This window comes from Engystomops pustulosus, chromosome 4, assembly GCF_040894005.1.
Source record: "Engystomops pustulosus chromosome 4, aEngPut4.maternal, whole genome shotgun sequence".
In the NCBI taxonomy this organism is placed as follows: domain Eukaryota; kingdom Metazoa; phylum Chordata; class Amphibia; order Anura; family Leptodactylidae; genus Engystomops; species Engystomops pustulosus.
This window is the reverse complement of record NC_092414.1, coordinates 123,271,778-123,296,689: the sequence shown is the minus strand read 5'-3', so window position 1 is coordinate 123,296,689 and position 24,912 is coordinate 123,271,778. Positions and strand designations below refer to the sequence as shown.

Genomic DNA, 24,912 nt, shown 5'->3' with positions numbered 1-24,912 from the left:
TATTCCTAAATTTAAAGATAAGCCAATATATATTTTTTTTACCCTCTTGTTGGACATTCACTCACCATCTGAAGAATCCAAATAGGTGAATTAAACTAAAATGTCCTAGCTATATTCACAACTGTTAAAACAAAAAAAATTATATTGATCATATTTAAGTTGGGAAGATGGTAATTGTTTAGATCCCACCAGGGGTTTAAAGGGTTCAGCCACTTTACCTCATGATTTTTGTAATGTGTGTGTAAGTGTGGCGGTCAGGAAATTAGGTAATTTACCAATATAAATCTATTAAATATCCACACTTACACGCACATTACACATAACATGAGGTAAACTGATCAATCCCTTTAACTGATAGCCTCTCTCATGAGATACTGGACCTGCTCCTCAGGGATTCAGTCCTGTTTGAGCACCACTACTATGGTCGAATGACCAAATATATTTAGCCTACTTTTCCCTGTTTCTTTCTTCCCCTATCTCTTTAGTTAGAAGGGGCTCCTAATTTTCCCTTATGAGTAACCACAGTAGGGAGTGAGTTAGGGATGGTTTAAAGGGCCAGTGCAGTTCACCAGGGAGAGTTCTGTTCTGGGTACTCCCCTCATGAGGGCAGGAGCTATACCGGGATAAGGCTGAGATTTAGGTTAAGAGAATATGTATACCTAGATATTTTGGCCCAGATTTATTAAAGCCCCAGCACCAGTTTGCACATTCTTTTCAGTGCAAACTGCTTGTACATGTATTTATAAAGTTTCCGAAACATTTTTGGCACATGCTACACAATTGTGGTATACACAACACTTTGTTGTGCATGCCGCACTATACCATGCGCTACACCAGACGCTATACCGGACGTTTCGTTTCTCAGTCGGACCATGCGCCACATTTATCATGCAAAGTCTGACTGAAAAGTGTTGCATGCCCTATGTTAAAGGAGCACAAAAAATAAATGTGGTGCACCCCTGGGAAGGCGTCGGAGAAATGCGTGTTGAGGAGTCTAAAGTGCCATCACACAGCAATGACATAGGTAAGACACTTGTTAATGATTTATATATCCACTTGTTGATGATTATTATTGGACACTTGTCTTATTGCATATAGGATCTAGCCCGGCTGGACTATAGTATTGGGTTCTCTTATTGCATCAATTGCACATGTTATGTTTTTAATTTATCTAAATAATGTTTGATATATTTATACATGTTTATATTAAGAACGATGTAACTCCTGTATTCTTTGGTAGTATTATATGCAGACCTGAATGGCAAGGATTTGTACCAAACTTTGCTGGATCTGGTCCCCCACTGGAGCTGGGATTAGATCCAGCTCAAACATCCAACCGTTAATGCCCTTGACTGGTGTGGGGATTTACTGTTTAAATTGCATTTAAACATGCTACAATTTAAATGATCTGACAAATGCACATTGGCATTTACATGCCAGTGATGATGCATGCTGCCATTTTTGTGAAGATCGAAGCTCCACAATGACTTCACAGGGAGTGCAGAATTCTTCCACAAATCCTATCATTAGTAATTTGAAGGGTGGTATTCAAAGTGTTAACATCCATGATCGGTGCCAGTACTGATCGTCAGTGTTACTGTGGGCATAGTCCAGGATTTTAAAGTTCAGGCTATATACTGGGGGCTGGGACTGCATGCTATATACTGGGGGCAGGAGCTGCAGGCTATATACTGGGGGCAGGGTCTGCAGGCAATATACTAGCGGCAGGTGCTGCTGGACATATAGTAGGGGCAAAGGACTGGCTGTATACTGGGGGCATGAGCTGGCTGTCTATATACTGGGGACAAGTGGCTTCTGTCTATATACTGGGGGCATGAGCTGGCAGGCTATCTACTAGGCTTATAATCGAGTCAATGGGGCTTATTTACTAAGGGTCCGCAGATTGCATTTCCTTCGGACTTCCCAACATTTTTGGGATTTGCGCCACTGTGACAGGTATTTAGTAGGGGGTTGTGTCGCACACGATCAGATTTTTCTGCAGCTGCGCTGGATTTCATGCGACAGAAAGCAGGGAGCAGGCTGGCGGACATTCCGACTGATTCGGACCGAGCGCGGGATTTAAGATTCAATTTGTGTTGCAAAACAATGCACTAACATACACCAGGAATAAGAAGTTGAACTCCAGAGGACCTGAGCGGGGAAGCAACACCTGTAGGATATTGGGTGCACGATGTTCGTGAGTCCCGGCAGATGTGCATTCCGGTCAGACAATGCACTTTCGGAGATCGCGCAGGACCGGTAAGTAAATGTGCCCCAATTGGTTTTCTCAGTTTTTTTTGTTACAATTAGGTACCTTGACTTATACTCGGACCGGCTTGTACTTGAGTACAAACAGCAATTTTTTTTTTTTGCGTGTGTATATATCACTATTATGCAAAACCATTATAACATTCTGTAAGTATTATGTTCAGCCAAGCTCCCGTGGCCCACATTCATGAGACACTAATTCACTGTGACTTGACTCAGTGCCATGGAGGATTGGCTAATAAGGCAAAAGATCTAAATGAAGACAGAAGGAACACTTTAAAAACTTCCATGACTTGAAATGTCAGTCTAAAATGACTAACTTTGGACAATTCACTCATTCATGTTTCATTTACTTTGGATGTGCTACTTATGCTGATAACATCACAAATGGCTTTAAATAACAGTTATACCAGTTACAGTTAATCCTTAAAAGAAGATAAAATGTTTTACTCATTATTAGCTAAGTGCATAACATTTTCCAAGCAGATTTATATAACACTGAAGAGTATGCAATGCTTTTATACTGTAAATGGATCTAGTTTGTAATTTCTTTTTGATAGATTGTTGGATTACTGCGACGATAGTTCAGTTGTTACGTATAAGACAGATGAATCCTAGAAGAATAGATAAAAAATAGATACTGTTGATTAATAGATGGATAGAAATATAGATAAATAGAGCAAAATGTGAAATCACACCTATTACTTATTAAAGTATAATAAAGTACTTTTTTTACTCGGAGTGCAATGTTTCAGCACCAAAATTGGTGTGATGTTATATTTTACTATACAGACAGTCCACGGCTTATAGGACATCCACCACCAGATTACTAATGGTAGACTGTCCTAACAAGTATGTTTTTTCCATGTAGGGTTTGCTGGCAGTTTTTTTTCTTGCTTTAAGTGCTTTCGAATCTACAAGAAAATACTTTGTTAAACTATGTCACCTGAGCGCCTCATGGCTCCCCATCCACCAAATTATCCAGCCAGGAACTCCTTCCAAATCTTTCACCTGAGCCCCCACCTATCAGTCAGTACTTCTGGTTTATTCAGTTTTTTCTTATTTTTTAGATTGGTGGATAGATATGAAATGTGAGACTTCAGTTACTAGGAATTTTGTCAGAAAGTGATGTACTGTGCTGTTGATTTTAGTTTTTACTAAAGATGTTCTCTTCAAAAGTTATTCTGACTCAAGCAATTCAAACATGAAGGTGTTTTCAAGGTAACTGGAGTAGAGTTACCATCAGACAGCTTCCCTGCTAAGTGGATTATCTCCTTGAAAATAAAGTTTCAAGCATGTGACACAGCTTTACAGGAAACTACAATGATCAGTTTGTTGCAAGGATGCTTGTGGAACTGCTACACTGGAGAAGGAGCTGGGAGAAGACAGTTCCAACCTTAATGTAGGGGCAATCCAGACTTGTTATGGGCTCAACTGCAGACAGAGCTGTTCTTCTCTGGCTGGCTGGCTATGGCCCCAGCGTAGTGTCATAAGTGACATTAATACCGCTTCAATCATCTGATTGGCAGGAGTATATCATTACTGATCACTTACTATTGACTTAAAGGAAACCTGTCAGCAGATATTGAACTAATAAATCACTACTATTATGTTGTCATACAGCTAAACACCTTCCAGATGTTTCTTTCATTGTCCTGTATGGTGGCATCATCCAGAAAATCTGCTTTGAAGTGAGATGTGAATTAGTTGTATAAAGTCAAGGAGGTGGAGAATTTAGCACCGAAGTCATGATCTCTTTGCCTAGAATGCCCCCTTCACTGTAATTGATAGTCCTGCATCCAGAAACATCACTAGGCAGATCTCCTGAAGTCTGGTGCATGATGTCAATCACATAGGAGGATGTCGGGAGAGCTTGACTTCAGTGTTAAACTTTCCGCCTCCTTGACTTTATACCAGTTTACATCTTACTTCAAACTTGATTTTCTGCATTATGGAACCAAACTGAGCCATGAAAGAAACATGATTTGAAAGGTGTTAAGTTGCTTGACTACATACTAGTAGTGGTTTATTAGGCCCATTTCTGATGACTGGTTCTGTTTAACAGATAAATAGGTCATTAATAGTTTTAGCCTAGAAGAACTTTTTTGTATCATGCTCATGGACTGACTTTTAGTTACACTTCTCTCTATATAAGATATGCTTCTGGTTGTTTAGTGTATTCACTCTTTAGTTTGTATTCTTCTTTTATTTGTCTTTGTTACATTCTAAATCAAAGAACGAACCCTATAAAATATAGGAAAACTCAGCTACCTGATGTTTGTAAATGAGACACAATCATTGCAAATGTCTAACTTTGTTGCTCTTTGTATTTCATAAGAGAAGGAGGTTTTACAGCCAGGTATTTTCCCATGTTTAGCCCTCTCATAAAATGTTTCATATATATTTCACAGCATTTATGGCTTTCCATCTAACATACTTTTTATGTATTTGCTTTATAATGAGAAAAACACACACTTAAAGAAAATAGAGAAGTAAAATGAACAGTAGATGAATGTACTTTGCTGGGTAGATAGCATCAGTAATACCCAGGGATATAGTAATCCATACCTGTATAATCACTGCTGAGTGATTTCAATTAAATTAGATCTAGCACGAGGAATCCGACCTGAGGGTCTGTACAATAGACCTCACAGTGACATGATTAGACATAAAGTCCATCCAGAAACAAATTTGCTTGAGTGAAATTTAACATAAACTCTAGTCTGCTATTTTAGATGAAAATAAGAATAGTGTATTATTGAATAATGAACCTTTATGGTAATAAAATGAACATTGAACGCAGATACAATACAATGAAAATTGCTTAATACTCCAGAAACTTCCTTTTAAATATACTATGTGAACAGGAAAAAAAAGTCTTAAACAGGAAAAATAATTCACTTGCCAATTTCTAGTAGTGAAATATTTATGGGACATTCAACTTCCAGAAATTAAATTTTCCTATATGTACCACAGTGGCTTTTCAGCTCAGCACTGATCTGATTTACTGCTCACTCTATAAACAGCTCTAGTCATCTTTTACTGTACGTCAGAGCCCTTTCCTTAATCTTTGATGTCCATAAAAGTTAATACTTCTTTGTTATAAAAAATGCTTGTAATGAAAATAGTCTGGGACTTTATAAAAAATGACTATTATCTCATCTACCAGCGATGGCTTCTGCATGTTATTACAGCCTTTCATTGCCAGCTAGATATTACTTTTTACTGGGTATCAATGTAACTTATGCTTGAGCTAAGAAAAACAGAAACTGAAGGACTTCAATGGAAGAAGGACTTCTTATGAAATGTAGCATTTTAGAATATGAGGAATCAGCCTGTTCATTCAATTTCTTGTACAGTTTATATCCAATAAAGTTTGTCATCGCTTTTCTCTGTAACTGCATAATTTTATATTTTAAAAATGTGTTTTGCAGATTGAAGCACCAACAAAATAACTCTTTATGAAGAAGACCTTGGTTATAGTACCATTCCCTTGTAATGCTAATGTCACAGACCAGCCAACTGTCACCTATAAAACTGACTTAGCTCTGGCCTGGACATTTAGCTAGCCTGAAAGTGGGTAGGAATAGCAGGTGTGATTTAGGGCATGATGGGTCTGGCTTGTTTTCCTAGTGACTGTTCACACTTAGCTGTGCACCTGTATTTAATAAAACAGTAATAGGCCGCAGACACCGCATATGTGCCAAATTGTAATAACACTGGACATATATAAAAATTCACAATGATGTGCTTTGTAATGCCCGGGCTGCTTTTTACTTTCAGGTCACACCTGCTATTGAGCAAATATTGGCTTGTTTATGGAACATCACTGGCACATTGACAACCATTCTTTTCCTTTTTTTTTTTTTTTGTATTTACTTCTTAAGCCATTTGACATGTTACATATACAATCCCTGAATATCTGAAAAATAAAATCAGAGGAGCAAAATGATTTTTAGTCTGGGCGTTCATGGATTGATAAGCAGACATTGGCACAGATAATTCAGGAAACAGATGTTCTGCATCAAAGGCCCAAGCAACTGACAAAACAGATGGGGGTTCTAAATAGAGATGTCAATCCATCAGCAGGTTTCTGTTGAAGAAGGGGACTGTACTTGTATCTATGTTTCTGTCAACATATGGATACTATGGGTATCATTGTATTTTCCGTAGGAAACTACTGAAATCATTTTTTCTGTCTTATGCTTCATACAGTTGCTGTCAGGATATGGATGTTTTTAGTTATACTAAAAAACCTCAGAGCGTTTGGGGCTTCTAGTTCCCACAACAATTTTCTGTGGTCCCCTGTTAACCATTCCAGCTGGTCCGGAAGTGTTTGCCATCACTTGAAGAATGGCAGTTGCATCAGTGTCACAGATTCATGATGTACAGCAGCTAGGTCACTTGACTGCAAACACTTCCGACCCAGGCAAAGGTGTCAGGAAAGGTTCGGATAAAAAACAAACTGGCATCCAGATTTGTAAAATTCTTTTATTTGCCCCTGCTCCATGCACTCTGGGGCTTCCCGGATAACTGTAAAACCCCTTAATAGGTGTGTTTTAAGACTCTTTACGTAATATGCGTATGTATATTTTTCTTTCTCTTTATGTTATACAGTATAAGTGTTTGAAGAGTACAAAATGACTTCTAATTGTTTCCTTCGTTGTTAATTCACTTACGTACTAGACATTAACTTATTATGCTTAGAAGATCTACTGTGACACAAACCATTTTTCATTTGGATATTGTCAACAATTTTCCATAAGTTAATAATTGTATACATTTTCCAACAATGGAATAAAACATTTCATCAGTTCAAGCAGAGAGCTGGGAAGACAGATACCTTGCTGATTACTGTATACCTTCAGAAAAACTATTAACATAGTTGAGTGATCAGATGAGTTATCAATTTGACTCTAGTTTTCTCCAGATCCTTAAAACCCCAAGACTATAAAAAGTAATGGATCTGTCTCCCAGCCCATTGTAGCTGTTGCATTAATTTATGATAGTTACTTAGCTCTTTGGATGGTTATGTTCACAATGACATTTTTGTTGTAAAAGGGATATTGTAAACTTCGTCTGTTTAGGACAGATCCACTTAATGCCGGTGGTGGGAATGGTTCTACTTATACTTTGTGATATATGATAAACATATCATTCATTGATGATGTCATTCGTGAGACACTTGTATCCTAACATGGATACAATGTTTCGGCTTCGGATGAAATACGTCATCCTATTTGCTAAGCTATAAACTATATGCAAGTGATGCAAACAAAATGCTCAAAATATATTTCTGAAATGCTTTATGGAAAAGCTGATAGACTTTAACATGTAAAATTTCATCATTTTCAGATTCATTGGCCAGCAACTCAAGACAGGGAAGACTTTTGTAAGCTAGCTGGGAAGGATGAAAACGTAAGTACTTCATGTTTTTGTCTAGTATGCAGTATATCAAGTTTAGACTCATTGGCCCACATTTATTAAAAGCCCCTGCGCCAGTTTTCTGTTAGCCTTTGTGTGTTTTTTCAAGTGCAAACTGCTTGAACATGTATTTAAGAAGTATCAGCACCACATCTCACATGACTCATTTGTGTCACGGCTGTAGTATACCCGATGCAACACAAATTTCTGCACAAAAGGGGCGTTCTGGAGCACAGTCAGACCATGAGACACATTTATCATGAAGAGTCCGACAGAAATGGGTTGCACACCCTACATAGTGCAGTTTGCACTGTTATTGATAAATGTGTCCCATTGTAGTTTCAGACTCCATGTACATAGTATGGATGTTGCCTATTTGAGGTCAGCCATCAAATCTGGCTGTACATGAGTGTAGAACCTGCATATACACATGCATATTTCCTTTTTTTAATGTATATTTAGTTGCAAAATTTCCCCTTTTTTGGGATTTGTTGAAAAATGTTAAATGCGAGTTATTGGGTTTAGAACATATCCAGCATGTGGTAATTTGCAAATTGCTGTACTAACGTGGCTAACATAGAGAAGGAATAGAGCAGCAACATAAAAATTCAGTCTGCTTCTGCATTCAGATGGGACAATGAGACCATCTAAATTTAGCAAAAGTCCTTTAAGACTCTCTTTTCAAAATTATCCTGGACTCCTTTACTAACAGGTCCATTAAAACTATGAAGAACTAGATTGCCTTATGATGGTATTGGCCACTTGAACCCCTGGAAGAATCTGAAAAAAAAAATAAAGTTTCCTCTATAAATGAGATCTCGTAACTTGCAGTCCCTCAAATGAAATGAAGTTCATACTCAAAACAAGTAGAGCCATTATTATTATGCCACATTGCTTTTTTTAAGATTTCATTTAATAAATATTTCTGGTTAGTAGTGCAGATTTGTACCATGTTAGCCATGCAGAGCAGCAGAAGAGTGAAGAAATCAGGCAATACCTTTTTGATACCCTTTTGAGGCTAACGAAGTATATTTGATGGTGAGCTTTCGAGAATACTAGTTCTCTTTTTCAGATATGATGTTAACACTATGGGGCAGCGTATGATAGCCCCGCCGCTGCATGTTCACAGCCTGATATATCAAGAGTCTTCAGCCTCTTGTTGTGTCGGGGCAACAGGCTGCACAGCGTTTATCCTATGCCAGGCAGGGCCTGGTGTAGAAAAAAGCGCAGCCGGCGACTTTTCACATACGAAAAGTCACCGGCAGCAGCGAGTGCACAGGCGCGGGGACAGTGACGCCCCGCGGCAGCCCACTCCCGGCCGGCCACGCCCCCCCCCCCCCTTCATGCGCCTTCACGGACGGATTGGGGCAAATAATCGCAAAAGTGCAGAGGTTCTGATAAATATCCCCCTATGTCTGGTTACACATGCATATATTCAAAATTCAAAAAGTTGTGTGATTTAGTCTGATTAAGTCTTGAATGCAGCAACCCTGGCTATGTAGGAATTAAAGGGATGAATAACTACTAACTAAGCACAACTACTACACAGAGTTGGGATGAATTCACATATATTACTATTTACTTGCCACCAAAACTATCTGTTTGGACCAGATTTGCCGAAACTTCTCCCACATACCTGTCACAGGTGAATTATTTGTTGCCTTTTAAAAGTCTCTGTGAGTTTAGCGATAACCTCTCTAGAAACAGGCCATGAAAATAATATAGTAGTAGTCATTGTAATATTAATGTGTATTTAAGCCCAGTCATCCCAGCACATATCATGAGTAGAATGTAGTTATCTGCTTGACTGAAATGCATGGAATTCATCCAACAAAACCTACTTGTAAATACAGGCATTTACTTTCCAACAAGCTGAGGTGTAACATATTTGCTTTGTACTTTTCTTACTTAATAGCCTTAGGAAAAATCTATATTTACAGCAGATTAGACTGGTACTAATATGTACATTTCTGTTATGTAGATTTCTAAATCTAAAATTGTAATAACGGCAGGAAGAGAGACTTTATTGTGTGGTATCCTCTCACATTTCCGATGTTCAAATCAATGTGACCCTTCATGCACCAGGGATGTATCAAAAATTTTATGAAATTTGTCATAATGTGTCATCGGGAAACTATGAAATATCATGTCTTTCACACTCATTGGCCTCAGTGGACACATGGCATACACTCTTTATTACTATAGTAGTTGAGTTAGTGATATGACACCATTACTACAGGATAATTACTATCCACCACTGGTTAGTTCTGTTTAATTCTGAATTGGAGTACTAGTACTAGGCATTTTTGTTAAATACCAGACAGCCACTGTAAGGTAGAAAATACAGGAAGCCTATAATAATATATTCACAATATTCACAAGAAATTGTACAAGGCTGGTTGTAGATGGTCATCATAATACATCTTATATATACAAGTCGAATACCCTGAACTAGAAGTTGCATAGGCAGAAGCAGATTAGGAACTTAATGTGACCCTGGGAAAAATCGTAAAAGTAGTCCTACGTTGCAAGTAATTTGGGTACTCATTGGCAGTAGGCAGGTTCAACACAAGTGGGCAACAGTGTGTTAACAAATATTAAATTCTGGTGGTTGAAAAGTTCTGGTGATTAATATTGGTGGTACAAATTGAATAATAGCAGTAGTATAAGAAACAACTTCATGCTACGTAGAGGCCCGAAGATCAATTAACTCCATTGGTTACCTACTGCAGAAAGACAATGATACAGTTTACGCTGCTTTGGCGGGTTCTTTTAGAAAGAGTAAAGTTGCTCCTGGCAACCCATCCAACAAGCCTAACTTCAATAATTTTACCACTGAGCTGTCATGAGCTTGAACTTTTAATATTCTGTGGATTCTAAGACAATAGTTTTTTTTGCAATACCTCTGAGTATTGCATGGTCTGAAATTTGGATGAATCTGCTGGGATGTTCTCTCTAAAAAGATTGCTACTTGTAAATAGACTTTGTAACTTTAGAATGATGGACTTTAGATCATTTGGAAATGGCATTATAACTAGTGATGAGTTTACCCGAGAGGCGGTAATCCTCCCCAAAATGGCATCGTGCACACGTCGCCAGCATGTCAGTCCAGACATGCCACATGATGTAAGTGCCTCCACCGGCATTTAAAGAGATAGCACCTGTGATCAGTATCAGCACCGATTAATTTGTTATTGGAGGGAGGTTGAGCCAAACCCAAACTGCTGACGAGGCCTAGATTTGTGGTTCGGGTCCCCTCAACACTAATTATAACCCTTCCCAGATTGATGAGCAGCAGCTGGCTTTCTTACATCACTCCATATATATTTCCTCCTTGGCATGGCTTACCACACACCTGTATGCTCCAGACGAGCAAACAGACACAATTCCTACTGTCATAAAAGTCATCACACTTCATGATCATCAGTTGCTGCCCTTTATCCTCCTGTTAAATAGTATGGAAGCAGAATGGGTGTTTTTTTACTAGTTTTTGTAAAATACACAAATATACTGGGTACTTTTTCTTGTTTTGTTGTGCATCTGAACTCACATTTTAAGATCTTCCAATGACATTATTTACAATTATAGAATTCAAAGATGGAGTCATTTTGCCTGTATACATGTGTTATGTTCTATTTACTCCTACTATAAATGTATTCCCTGCTTTTTACATTTTAGGAAGAATGTGCAAATTTCATAAAAGTTCTTCATCACTACAACAAAACCCATATATATGCTTGTGGAACTGGAGCTTTTCACCCACTGTGTGGATACATTGAACTTGGAAGCAACAAAGAGGTAAATGTATATGCGTGTAAGTGTGTCATAACATTGCCCTTCATTATACAACACCTTTCTATAATATATCACAGAAGAGGTGTAAAAACAGTGAACTTCAGATGATGTGTTATAAAGTCAAAGGAATAAAGGGAATGTTATTCACACCTTTCAAAATCTTTATTCTTGCTCTTCTGGAAAAATAATAAGTAAGACTAATAGCTTGATGACATTTTAAGCCACCCATTCACTGTGTCATCTTTTATTTTGGTGAGCATTTCAATTTCTGAAATATTTTAAAAACAAATAAATCAATCATGGAGGTTACTCAAAGAAAAACAAACTGTGGGGGCATAGAGGTGTCTTCGATAGGTAACTTATTGAGGGGAAGGTATAAGCCCCACCAAGGAAGGTGTTTTTTCTTCTATGTACAGTACTGTATATGTGTGGTGGACACTATCTAATAATATCCTTTTTCTTACTGGTGACCCTCACATTTAAATTCATTTCACAAACAACACTGGAAATCACAACACTGGAAATCAGGTATTCATGTGCTTTCTAGGTTTCAAGGTTTGAGAGGCTCACTGTTTGGAGCCGAAACGTTGCTCTTTCACATGGAATAAATCCACTAAGGTATTTTTTTCACTACAATCTGGTGTGCTGCCTTTTTTTCCTTTGTCTATATAATTGAAGGACCTGATGCCCGGCCCTCTTAGGCGTGCACCCGTTTTTTTATTTTTGTTTACTCATTTTCTGTTTTGATAGTGCTGCTTGGATCTTTTCTTACTGTATATATATATATATATATATACACTAACCTTTATACCACTCCTGTTAGCTACTTCTGCTCTATAACATGGTGCCTCCTCCAGATTACATTACAATTTTCATTACCATTAAGATGTTAAAATCACCCCTGTTTCAGCCATCGGTGCTGCAATTGTGCTCAAGGTGTCAGGGAGGCCCAGCAGCCAAGACAGTCAGCACAGAATAGACATAGTGATGAGTGAAGAATGTTTCCTTCACAATCCTCAGGGAGGTTATATTTCCTTACTCTTTATGTCAGTTTGCATTTTCTTTGCTTGAGAGTCTGTAAGTTGGCAGTAACCTTTCTCAGGAGCCTAGTCAAAGTCAATACTTTTTTAAGTACATCTACCACCAGGATAAAGTATTGTAAACCAAGTCCTCTGCTTCTAGAATACAGTAAATATCTGGTGAGTGGTAAAGAAGACAACATTGAAGGAACCCTTTAACACATTAATCTCCCTGTATATGATGTGTCCTTGTGGAGGGAATTTTCACTCATTTCCAAGCTGCACCTGTACTTGATGGAGGGGAAGTGTGCCTCCTATTGTCCTATCTTATGGCTCCTAGGAGTAAATGCACCCACTGCAATGATGGACTCAGATAAGATGTTTTCTGTAATCAGTACACAAATTACGCTGCTCAACAAATCTCTTAATAAGCCGTGAGTAGAACCTGGAGCATCCTCCACACCAAGAAATAGCTGTTATATGGCAGTCTAAACCAAAGATCTAAAAAAAAGGGCATCGAAATATAAATACCGTATATTCCGGCGTATAAGAAGACTTTTGAAGACAGAAAAATCTTCTGTCTTCTCTGGGGTCGTCTTATACGCCGGTAATCCCGACCGCCCGCCGTGTATTCACGGCGGCGGTCGGGTCGCGCTGCATGGAGAGGGCTCACGGGCCGAGCCCTCTCCATAGCCGGTAAGTCTTTGCTGCATATTGCAGCAAAGGCTTACCGGTAACACCCGCGATCGGTGCTAGCTGCCGGCAGCCTCAAAAAGATAGCGGCGCCCATCTTACCTGGGATGACGTCATCGGGGGCGGAGATCCATCTCCATGGTAGCCTCTGTCTTTCGTTTTAACCCCTTCATTACAATGTGCTGATAGCACATTGTAATGAATGAGGAAAATCCCCATATACTGCCATACTGTAGTATAGCAGTATATGATAGGATCGATCAGACAACCTAGGGTTAAAGTACCCTAGGGAGTCTGAAAAATAGTATAAATAAAAATAAAAAAAAGTTAAAAAAAAAATTATAATAAAAAAACCTAAAATTTCAAATCACCCCCCTTTCCCTAGAACTGACATAAATATAAATAAACAGTAAAAATCATAAACACATCAGGTATCGACGCGTCCGAAAATGCCCGATCTATCAAAATATGATAACGGTTTTTCAATGACTTTAACCCCGTAACGGAAAATAGCGCCCAAAGTTGAAAATGGCACTTTTTTGCCATTTTGAAAAATATAAAAAAATCTATAAAAAGTGATCAAAAGGTCGTACAGTCCTAAAAATGATATCATTGAAAATATTATCAAATTTCGCAAAAAATTACACCACCCACAGCTCCGTACACCAAAGTATAAAAAAGTTATTAGTGCCAGAATTTGGCAAAATCAAAAAAATAATTTTTGTACAGGAGGTTTTCATTTTTGGAAATGTATGAAAACATTATAGAACCTATACAAATTTGGTATCCCCTTAATCGTACTGACCCAAAGAATAAAGTAGACATGTCATTTGGGGCGCTCAGTGAAAGACGTAATATTCAAGCCCACAAGAAAATGGCACAAATGCGTTTTTTCACCATTTTCATTGCATTTGGAATTTTTTTCCTGCTTCTGAGTACATGGCATGGAATATTTAATAAAATAAAAATTTAAGGTACAGTATGGTAACAGTAAAATGGACGATGCTAATGTTGTTGTATGCCTTATGTTTATGAGCGACAGTTTTCCTGCTATATACCTGCATGTCATAAGAATTTAAATTAAAAAAGGACCATGTTAAATTCAAATCAGTTTTTTTTTTAAATTTCTACCGGTGTTTTGTATGCGTTGGAAAAGGGGTAGTCTTATACGGCGAATATATCTTAAACTCTATATTTTAAACAGGAAAGTAGGGGGGTCGTCTTATACACCAGGTCGTCTTATACGCCGGAATATACGGTGTATGAAGAGGTGCACACCTCCACAAAAAGAAAATCAATTATAATTTAACGTTTGTTAATTTTCTATCCTCAGGTTCATACATGTACTGGTAACCATAACCCCTCCCTACAGATATGGCAAATGAAAACATTTACAAAAGTTTTAAGCCGATTTAAAGGCACAAATAAATCCCTATACTTAACCCCTTAAGGACGGAGGGTTTTTCGGCTCATTTCTCACTCTCCAACTTCAAAAATCCATAACTTTTTCATTTTTCCGTGTACAGACCTGTGTGAGGGCTTATTTTGTGCGTAACAAATTTTACTTTCCCGTAATGTTATTTATTTTAACATGCCTTGTACTGCGAAGCTGAAAAAAAATTCCAAATTTGGAAAAATTTAAAAAAAAACACACGTGCGTCACGTTCTTGTGGGCTCAGTTTTTACGACTTTCACTCTTCGCTCCAAATAACACGCCTACTTTATTCTTTGGTTCGGTGCGATCGCGGTGATACCAAATTTATATAGGCTTTATTGTGTTTTAATACATTTTCAAAAATTGAACGAATGTGTACAAAAAAGAAAAAAAAAATTTTGCCATCTTCTGACGCTAATAACTTTTTCATACTTTGGCGCACGGAAATGTGTGAGGGGTCATTTTTTGCGAAATGAAGCGACCTTTTCATTGCTACCATTTTGAGGTCTGTGTGACATTTTGATCATTTTGTATTTCATTTTTTATGTTATGTAAAAAGGTGTAAAAGTCGCATTTCGGACACTTGGGCGCCATTTCCTGTCTCGGAGGTCACCGCCGGCCGTAACCGTTTTTATATTTTGATAGATCGGGCATTTTGGGACGCGGCGATACCTAATATGTCTGTGATTTTTACTGTTTGTTTTGTTTTATATCCGTTCTAGGGAAAGGGGGGTGATTTGAACTTTTAATATTTTATTAATTTTTTTTATTTTTTAAACTTTTTTTTTTCTTTTTTTTTTCACTATCTTTTAGACCATCTAGGGTACATTAACCCTAGATGGTCAGATCGCTGCTACCATATACTGCAATACTTCTGTATTGCAATATATGGCATTTTTGCAGCACATTCATTACAATGAGCCACTGGCTCATTGTAATGAATCTGCAGCTGCCAGATAGCCTCGTGTCAAAAGAAGACACGAGGCTACCATGGCAACCTATCGCCGCCCCCCAATGACGTTTGGGGGCGTGGCGATCGAAAAAAAGATGGCGGCGCCCGCGCGCCGCCGTCTTTTAAATGCCGCCGGCGACTTTGCCGGCGGCAACGGGGGGGGTTAATAGCCGCGATCGGTGCTAGCACCGACCGCGGTTATTAGCGGTGGGGGTTTTATGCATTATGCAAAAACCCCCACCTTTGTTTGAAGAGGACTCAGCCCGTGAGCCCTCTTCATACATCCCTTATACCTCTGCGCCGTAGAGCTACGGCGCAGAGCGTTAAGGGGTTAAAGCATAAATAAAAGATGGTTTTGTTTATGGTTATGTTTATGGTTATGTTTCCTTTTAGATGAAACAATGACCTGCCACTGTATGAAGATTCAACATATCAAATTGTAATTTTAGAGATTACAGACGTTGAAAATGTTTGGTTTTCCCACTTAGCCAGATATCCGCATTCTCAATCCATCACCAGATGGCTAAATGGAACCTCAAAGGGGTTGGCAATTCAGTAAATAATTGATATTGTTTGTGTAATGAAAAGTTATAAATTTTTCCAATATTCTTTCTGTATCAATTCCTCATAGTTTTCTATATCTCTGCTTTGAAAAATGTATAGTTTTATCTTACACAAACTATATCAATCATTTGCTGAAAGAGGATAACCCCTTGAAGGCTGTGGCCACATGGGGGTGTAAGCTGCTACAAATTTTCCAGCGGATTACCTGTCGCAGGTTACAGTTGCTGCAAAGTAGATAAGAATCATACAAAGCTCATCCACATGCTGTGTAAAATAAATTGATAGTATATGAGTTTATGATGCAGAATTTATCATTGAGGATTTCAATCTTTGATGTGCAAAATACTGACCAAAATATTCACGCTTGCAACACCGCAAGGTAAAATGGCAGCAATTTTAGAAGAAACTGGAATCTCCTTATTAGTTCCTGGTGAAATGATGGAAGTTATTATAACCACTTATCATTATTACCAATTGTTTTTATAGCACTGCTTTGTTAAATGCTTTGTGTAGGAGCCATAACTCATGTCGGGTTTTTCTTCTATGATAAATTGTATATTTCATTTTTTCCTGCAGGAAATAGTATTCAAGCTTGACACACAAAACCTTGAATCAGGAAGGTTGAAATGCCCCTTTGATCCTCATCCACCTTTTGCTTCTATAATGACAGGTAAGATACAGGGAGGCCAGAAACTTTGAGACAGCTACTTTGTTCAGAAACCTAAAGACAACAGTTTCATTCACATGCGTGCATAGTTTTCTCTAATGACAAGACAAAGAATGTGCCTCTAATAGAAAGATATGAAAGAGATGATGGATGGTAGTGTCATGGCTAAAATGTATCTTATTCTTTTCCTTAAAAAAGAAGTCTCAATTGGCTAATCCTGGGAAGGTTTGGCTCTGAGTAAATAACATCCAGGTGTTGAATGTCCTTACTATTTACAGTTCACAATTAGCATTTTCATATGTTTTTCAAAGTAATGATCTTTCTTTTTGAGATATTTGCAAAATGAAAGTTCCAAATTCTGGATTACAAAACTTTTAGGAGGGTTTTCTTTGAAACGTATTTCCAAAGTTTAAAATCAATTTGTTTTGCAAACATGTTAACAAGCCTGTAGTTGATTTTAATACAATTCCGTACCTAATGGGAAATTTTAAAATAAGGGCTTATATAAATGTGGAAATGTGGTGCATGCACGCCAGAAATTACCTCTCAAGGGCCAGTGCGTTCTGAAATTTTGAGGACAATCGTCACTCCTTAATAACATCAAAACAATCGTGGGTGTTACTGGTCGGGGGATGTCTTAACCCGAACAGAACTTTCAACCCCTAGTAGGCAGGAGCATCAGTTTGCCAGATTGTCTGCATGACCAGTTATCTGGCAATATGTCTGGGTCACACTGGATGCACCCAAACCCTGGACTCACATTCAAAGAGAGCTCCAGCTCATCTATAAATGTTAACTCAGTTTAGGTAAGCCATCCTCAAATTTGCAGCTGCTAGCCTATGTAACCTAGACTAGCATGTAACCTATGACACATTGCTCTTTATAGCAATAAGCATCTTCTAAATATGTTAGTTGGGTTTAATTAAGATGCAATTTAATAAATTTAAATCCTTTTGAGTCTTTTGATATTTTCAATGTGTATTTGAATATGATCAAGAGCATTCTGAATGTTGTATGTTTCTTTAGTTTACCTAGACTCTTAGAACACAAGAGTTGAATTGACCCTAATAAGTTAGAATGTTTGGGATGACAATATGTAGAACATTTTATAAGTATAGAGTGAACTATGCTATACAGATGTGATGTTTCTGAGGAGACCACCCACAGTTAAATATTTTATATAGTAGAATTATTTAAATAACATCAGAAGCTCAGCTGATAATCACTGTATTGTTTTGAACATTCCCATTATATTACACATTCTAAGATTTACACAAGTTTATAGCACATAGTATATAGAATATATTTTCATTTTTAACAGACTAAACTAAATCAAGAACAAAAGCAAATGCAATGGCAATTTACAGGGAAAACAATAATTGAACTTATTCTAGAATGAAAACATGCCTACATATCATCTCATGATGAAACAGTGGGTACAAAAAGTATTCCAAAGTATTTACATTTTTCATTCTTTGTTTTATTGCAGCCAATTAGTAAGATCATTTTTTTTGGATTTGGTCATTAATGTACACTCTGCACCTTATCCTGACAGAAAAAACAGAAATGTAGATATTTTGATAATTTATTACACAAGAAAAACTGAAATATCACATGGTCATAAATATTCAGACCCTTTGCTCATTACTGAGCAGCCATGAATCTTAGGAATAAGGCAGCAAGTTTTTCACTGGTTTTCTTGGAATTAACACCACTTAGAATTAACTCAAAAAAGTTCAATCTTCATCTCATCACACCAGAGAATCTTATTTTTGCAAACTGTGTGTGGGCTTTCATATGTCTTGCAAGGAGTGGGCTCTGTCGGCAGACTCTGCCATAAAGCCCTCACTAGTGGAAGCTTCTCCCATCTCCCTACTGAAACTCAGCCACAGTTTTGTGGGCTTTCTCACCAAGGCTTTTCTCCCAAGATAGCTTAGTTTGACTAGATGGCCAGGTGGAGTAAGAGTTTTGGTAGTCCCAAACTTTTTCCATTTAATGGTTATGGAGGTCATTGTGTCAACTTGAGTACTGCAGAAATTCTTTTGCAACCCTGGTCAGTTCTGTGCCTCTCCACAGTTCTTTCTCTGAGGTCCTTGTGCACTTCCTTAGACCTCATAATTCTCATGTGCTCTGACATGCACTTTGAGCTGTGAGGTCTTATATAGACAGGTGTGTGCCTTTGTGGGCCACAGGTGTCCCCAGGCATCAATTTGCCGGACTGCTGCATGACTAGTAAACCGGCAATATGTTTGGGTCGTGCAGGATGTACCCAAACCCCGGACTTGCATTAAAAGAGAGATCCCGCTCATCTCAATGATAAATCAGTTTTGATTAGCCATCCTCAAATTTGCAGCTGCTAGCTTATGTAAATTGTAACTAGACTAGCAAAAAGTTTTTTTTATGACACATTGCTCTTTATGGAAATATGCATATTTCTAAATATGTTAGTTGGGTTTAATAAAGATGTGATTTAATAAGCTTTAAATCCTTTTGAGTCTTTCAGTATTTTCAATACATATTTGACGTTGTACGTTTGTACATTTGTTGTACGTTTCCTTAGTTTGTCTAAATTCTTAACCATTACTTCAAGAACATGAGAGTTTAATTGGCCTAATAAATAAGAACGTAAGAGATATCCATAGACTTATGTGGACAGTGTTACAGAGAATTCAGTGGTACAGTGTCACTTAATCGGGTGTTATGAAATGTGCAAGAGGAAAGTATCTTATTGGCAAGGGATTTTTTCTGGTGAAAAAATCCCTCATGCAGAAAAATGTGAATTTGGGATGTGTGCTAGCTATTGTTTCAATAGATAGAACACGTTCCATTCACTTCTATAGGTTTAAGCCATGGATCCAATAGCCTTGTGTATGAGACAACTGCCAAGACACAGAAAATAGAAAAATAGAGTAGGCCTTATTCTTGTCTGGGCCGTCTATTTTAATTTTCATCACTTGTAGTTGAGTTCAACCGTCAATGACATGCAGGGCACAAATCAGATCTGAAGTTCAGCTTTGTTGCCTAGTGCACCAAGTGTAACTAACTTTTTATCCCTCTCCTGAGCCCGACTCTAGCAGTCACAAAGTTGGAATTAATCTTTCATTATACTCTCTTATTTACACACTGTCAGGTACAAGAAGACTCTTAAACTTTGTCTACAGCTGCTTCCAGCATGATATATTAGCCACCTCTTTTAACAGACATTATATAGTGCAGTGGTCTCTCAACTGAAAACACAAAGTATAATAAATTTACAGTAACTTTCACTCTATATAATAGATTCTTATTATTTCACTAAAACTTCTAAGCATGTGTAGGCATATTCACAAACACAGCATCTGATTTACAGATAACAGATTTGGCTCGTTCAGACCAAGAGTTTAATCATGAATAAATGTACTATGCTAAAATGACATGTTACATTTGAAACAACTGTTATTAGTATAAAGTCAGAAAAAAACATATTTCATGTCAACATAAACCTGAAAAGAACAAGGAAAGACCAAACATTTCTTAGCTCTCAGAAGATTTAACCTCTCCTGCCAAAAAATGTAATGGGGGAAGCCAAAAGTTGAACCTGCTTCTAATAGGGATGTTTTTCAAGCCATCGAATGAAAGAAGGAAATTAGATTTTAGTTTCCATTTGATTTGGAATGGTAGATACCTGCATATGCTATATGTTATAGAAAACATTACTATAACATGAAGGTTTGTGGTAATTTGGGGCAGCAAGTGTCCTCATTCAATACATTGGACAATCTATTCAGAATATTGTGTACTTTGAACAGCTGAACAAACATTGTTAAAACAATTATTATACTTTTATTCATTATTTTTATTTAAAGCATAGCTAACCTTTTGGATTACATTTCAGTTGCCATATTTGTGTTCAATAGCAAAACTTTATGGTCATCATTTGACTTAGTTTATGCATTTTAAGCAATTTTCATGTCAGCGGTGTCTATTTCTAATTCTCAGTTGTCTCAGATTTGGAAAGTGAAGATGTGCCGTTTTGATGTTTCTAAGGTCTCTTGCCCACAAGCGAGTTTGATGTGCCGAACTCGCAACAAACTCGCGTTGTATGCTTTCTGCAATGTCCGGCCCGTATGCTCAGAAACTGGAAGTGAACTCAGCATGTCTGTTCAGTTTCAGTTTTGAGCGTTCGGTCCGAACATTGCAGCAAGCACACAATGCAAGTATGATGCGAGTTCTATGCATCAAGCCGGTCGTCAACAAAAGGCCTAATAGTTACCAGATGAAGCAGCTGCACCATATCATCCATTATAGATAAATATTAAACATTACTAATGAGAATAAAGCATTCAGGGTAAGATAGAATGATAAAGTCTGTTTATCACTGCTTCTCTTTCTCACTTAACTTGTCCACAACCTATCTTCCTCTACAGTGTCTTCTATGGATACATGTAATTTGATGTGTCAATGATATAACAGTCCATTCTGGGAGATCAAGACAGATTTAGCAGATATTTCCAATTAGGAAGTTTAGGGATAACATGGATGCTGGAAAAGTGACAGCATTTTTCTTTAGATTTATTACAAAGTCAAGTATGGTTTGCGATAATAAAAGGGTGATTAAGTTCCTTGTATCCAAACTAAAAAATGAAATGCACTCAAGGGGAATGAATTTAAGTTTGTGCTGATTAGCATAATGATGAAGTTCACATCAGTGGAGTTTATCTTTAGGGGGTTGGAGTTGTGGGCACGTGACCCCCCCCCCTCCCCATGCAGTAATGACTGCGTGGCCCCTTTCATCCCCTGGGAGCTAGTAGTACATGGGATGTCACAGGATGTTCCGATTCCTACTGCCCAGGGGTCATGTGACCCACAATTCCCAGCACCCCCCCCCCCCATGTAGTAATGACTGCGTGGCCCCTTTCATCCCCTGGGAGCTAGTAGTACATGGGATGTCACAGGATGTTCCGATTCCTACTGCCCAGGGGTCATGTGACCCACAATTCCCAGCAGTGAATGGCAAACTTTAACAGGGTAAATATAATATGGGTGACCCTTTTAGGTTTTTATACTTATCCAATTAAAGTTGGTTTAATAGTGGCATAGACCTCATACACCATAGAATTTTGCTGGACTTTTAAATGGAATCTATAATGTGGTTTGCAACAGAGACAGAAATGAATGTAGCTTTGGTTGATCAGTATGTTACATTAGGGTTTTTTTTATATTAAACTTGCTACTCATTTAAATCCATTCCACATTTTTGAGAAAGGTAGACTAAAGCTCTATAATTCTATATCCTTAAACACAAAAAAATACATTCAATATGTACATGGAAGGTAATTTTCATAGTTGTACTTTACCTTTCCCAAAAATTCACATAGATTGTATGTCTTGTGAGATAGCAAGCAGTAGACCTGTGTGGTCTAACATCTGGTGACATTCAGCATCAGTCTGACCTCCACATCCAACATAGACTGAAAGCCTCTTTTGTCACTGGGATTTGTTGGCTTCTGTTTTTTGGCTTTGAGTAATCAGTATTCACATTTACTAAAAATATACAATTAGATTAAAGCTAGACATCTAGACATATATTATTATAGGAAAAATCTTTTTTAGTCTAATTGCGCTCTTGCCTGCCCATTTTCAATCCATTGTTCGAGCACTTGATACAGTTCAGAAATGGACAAAGTATGGCTATGTATTTCTTATGTTGTTCAACGTATCTAAAAAGTAAACTGGTTTTAGTCATTAATGCAGAACAATACATTATACAAAGTCTCAAAATGATAGCTGAATCCAGTTAAAGAATGATCATATCAAAGTCAGTAGAAATGTTTTAACATGGAGCAAAGTTAGTCTGAGCCTATTTCATCAATGTATCTCATGTTGGATAATGAGAACAATCACCATATCTACCTTGTCACCATACATGTGAGAAACACTAAACCACTTATGTTATCCAATATGCGTATCTGACAGACAAAAGAGATGAAAGGAGTCGCAGACAACACTGTCTGCACTCGGATTGTCCCTGTGAAGATACATATGTATCATCATGTCAACAAAGGCTTATCAGTGCCCAAGCTTAGGCTATCCTGGCTCTATAATGTGCTGAAGAAAAACACAATCAATTATTCCTTGTGACATTCACATTTCAGAGACTGACAATTAATATCTTCAAGCAAAATTAATTTGTCTGAAGGCTATAACTTTATGTAACAAAATGAGGTGAAGTTTTCATAGGAAGGAAATGTGTGTTTGCCTACGGCATTAACCTGGACAAAGACAATTTGTTTTAGATGACAGTTTAATGAGACTAAAAGATAAAGGATAAAGTTGTAGTGAAACATTCATATTCATGGGTGTAATATATTGCAGTTCTTGTGCACACATCTGTAACATAAAGTGTCCAGTTTGTAAAATTTATTTACATACACCCTATTAGAGAATTTGGAGGTAAAAGAGAAAAATGTCAATTTAGAATATCTGATTTCCATCAACATTAGGGAGTGGTTACAAAGGATGCCTTTCATCTTGGAGAACCTTTGCTTTATCACACAAACAATCCCATTGATTTGAATGATAGCTGGGTAAGGCTGGTTGAACACAAATGAGTTTGTCCTGACAAACTAGATACATTTGTCTGCAGGATTTAAAAGTCAGAATGTTAACTGAAGAACTGAACTCAGCATGTCACTTCAGTTCAGCAGTTCTGGGGCTGTTAAATACCAAATTTAGGACATTTAGCATATCCCGGTGCTATATGTGTTGGACACATAAATAGGCTCTGAGTATCCTCCTGAGGTATCTTGGTTGCAGCAGACAATACTATGCCATGTCCTGATTGGCTTAGAATTGAACTATAGCCTGCCAACTTTCAGGCCTGAATGTTTGCAGGCTATAGTTAATGCATAGGCGCAGGGTGTTTAATTGAGCCTCTGGCCATATCCCCTTCACACCTTTCCACTCCCACATGGTGGTTCACTAGTAATTGTACTCATTTCAGGACTTATAAGCCAAAAAGCTTAAGTACAATTCCTGATAAATTTCCCCCACAAGCGAGAGTGTTGGAACAAACTTGCTTGTGTACAACCAGTATAAGTCTTCATAAAGCCTACAAGACGTTCTGCAGGAACGTTCTCACTGTCAGGTTTCTTCCAGATTGCAACAGATCAGTAGGGGACCTAACAGGGGAAATTCTTTGTTTTTGTCATTGCATACATCTAATATGAACTTGTAGGAAACACTTTATGATTTACAAGGGGGATTCACCTGCCAGATTTGGTCTTATTCATCAAGCCATCAATATCCCTCACTTCCCCCTAGCCTTATCTTGTTTAATTAATGAGATCTTGGGAGCGCCCTACTACAAAGGCTGCAAAGGGACTCTGAAGGGGATAACTATTAACTAACTCCTTTGCAGCAACAGCAACTCCGGAAGTCTTTTTGGAGCTTTTTGGCATTTTTAAAGGAAATATTAAAATCCTGTTCATAGAGTTATGGCCCATTTCTTCCCGAGGCCAGATACATTTTTGGAATCTGTATAGCAAGGGAATTTAATAGCTATGACTAAATAGATTTTAGCATTCTTGAACACAGAGATAAAAATATCTCTGAATGGGAACATAGTAAATGGGTCATGTCTGGTATCACTGTGATCCAGGGATCCAATTATACCAGAACCCTGGCCCTATGCCATCATATTAAGAAGCTAGAACTCCTCCATAGTCCTGGGTTTGAAATGAGGTATTAGGGTCCCTAGAGCACCCTTTGTGCCCAGCGTCTTTGCCTGGGGGAACCCTTTACCATCTAAGTGCATGAAGGATGAAGGACTATTTGTCCCCATTAGACCCACACTCTGCTCACTGACCCATTGTACTCTGTTGGTTCCTCACCCTATATAACTCTTTTACAGACCGGGCTTATATTGAATGAGACCCGGTCGCCGCTTATTCGGTTGATAAGGTTCTGTTTCACTGTGAAAGAGGTCTTTCAGCCATTCAGGTTTGTGATTTATTGTTGGACCATATCCAGAGGTTGTGTGGACAACTCACTTCTTGCTCACTCTCTTCCCTCTGTAAAAGGATAATTAATTGATCTTGCATACCCCTCAGGGATC

General features: G+C 37.9%; 1 protein-coding gene across 1 annotated transcript in view; it reads left to right on the top strand.

Annotated features, from left to right (window-relative positions):
* Positions 1-24,912, top strand: part of SEMA3D (semaphorin 3D) — a 142,489-nt gene that overhangs the window by 59,601 nt on the left and 57,976 nt on the right. Inside the window, exons 4-6 of the mRNA XM_072147286.1 lie at positions 7,624-7,686; positions 11,371-11,490; positions 16,727-16,820. Of these exons, the coding sequence (XP_072003387.1) occupies positions 7,624-7,686; positions 11,371-11,490; positions 16,727-16,820 (277 nt within the window). The remainder of the gene's footprint in view (positions 1-7,623; positions 7,687-11,370; positions 11,491-16,726; positions 16,821-24,912) is intronic.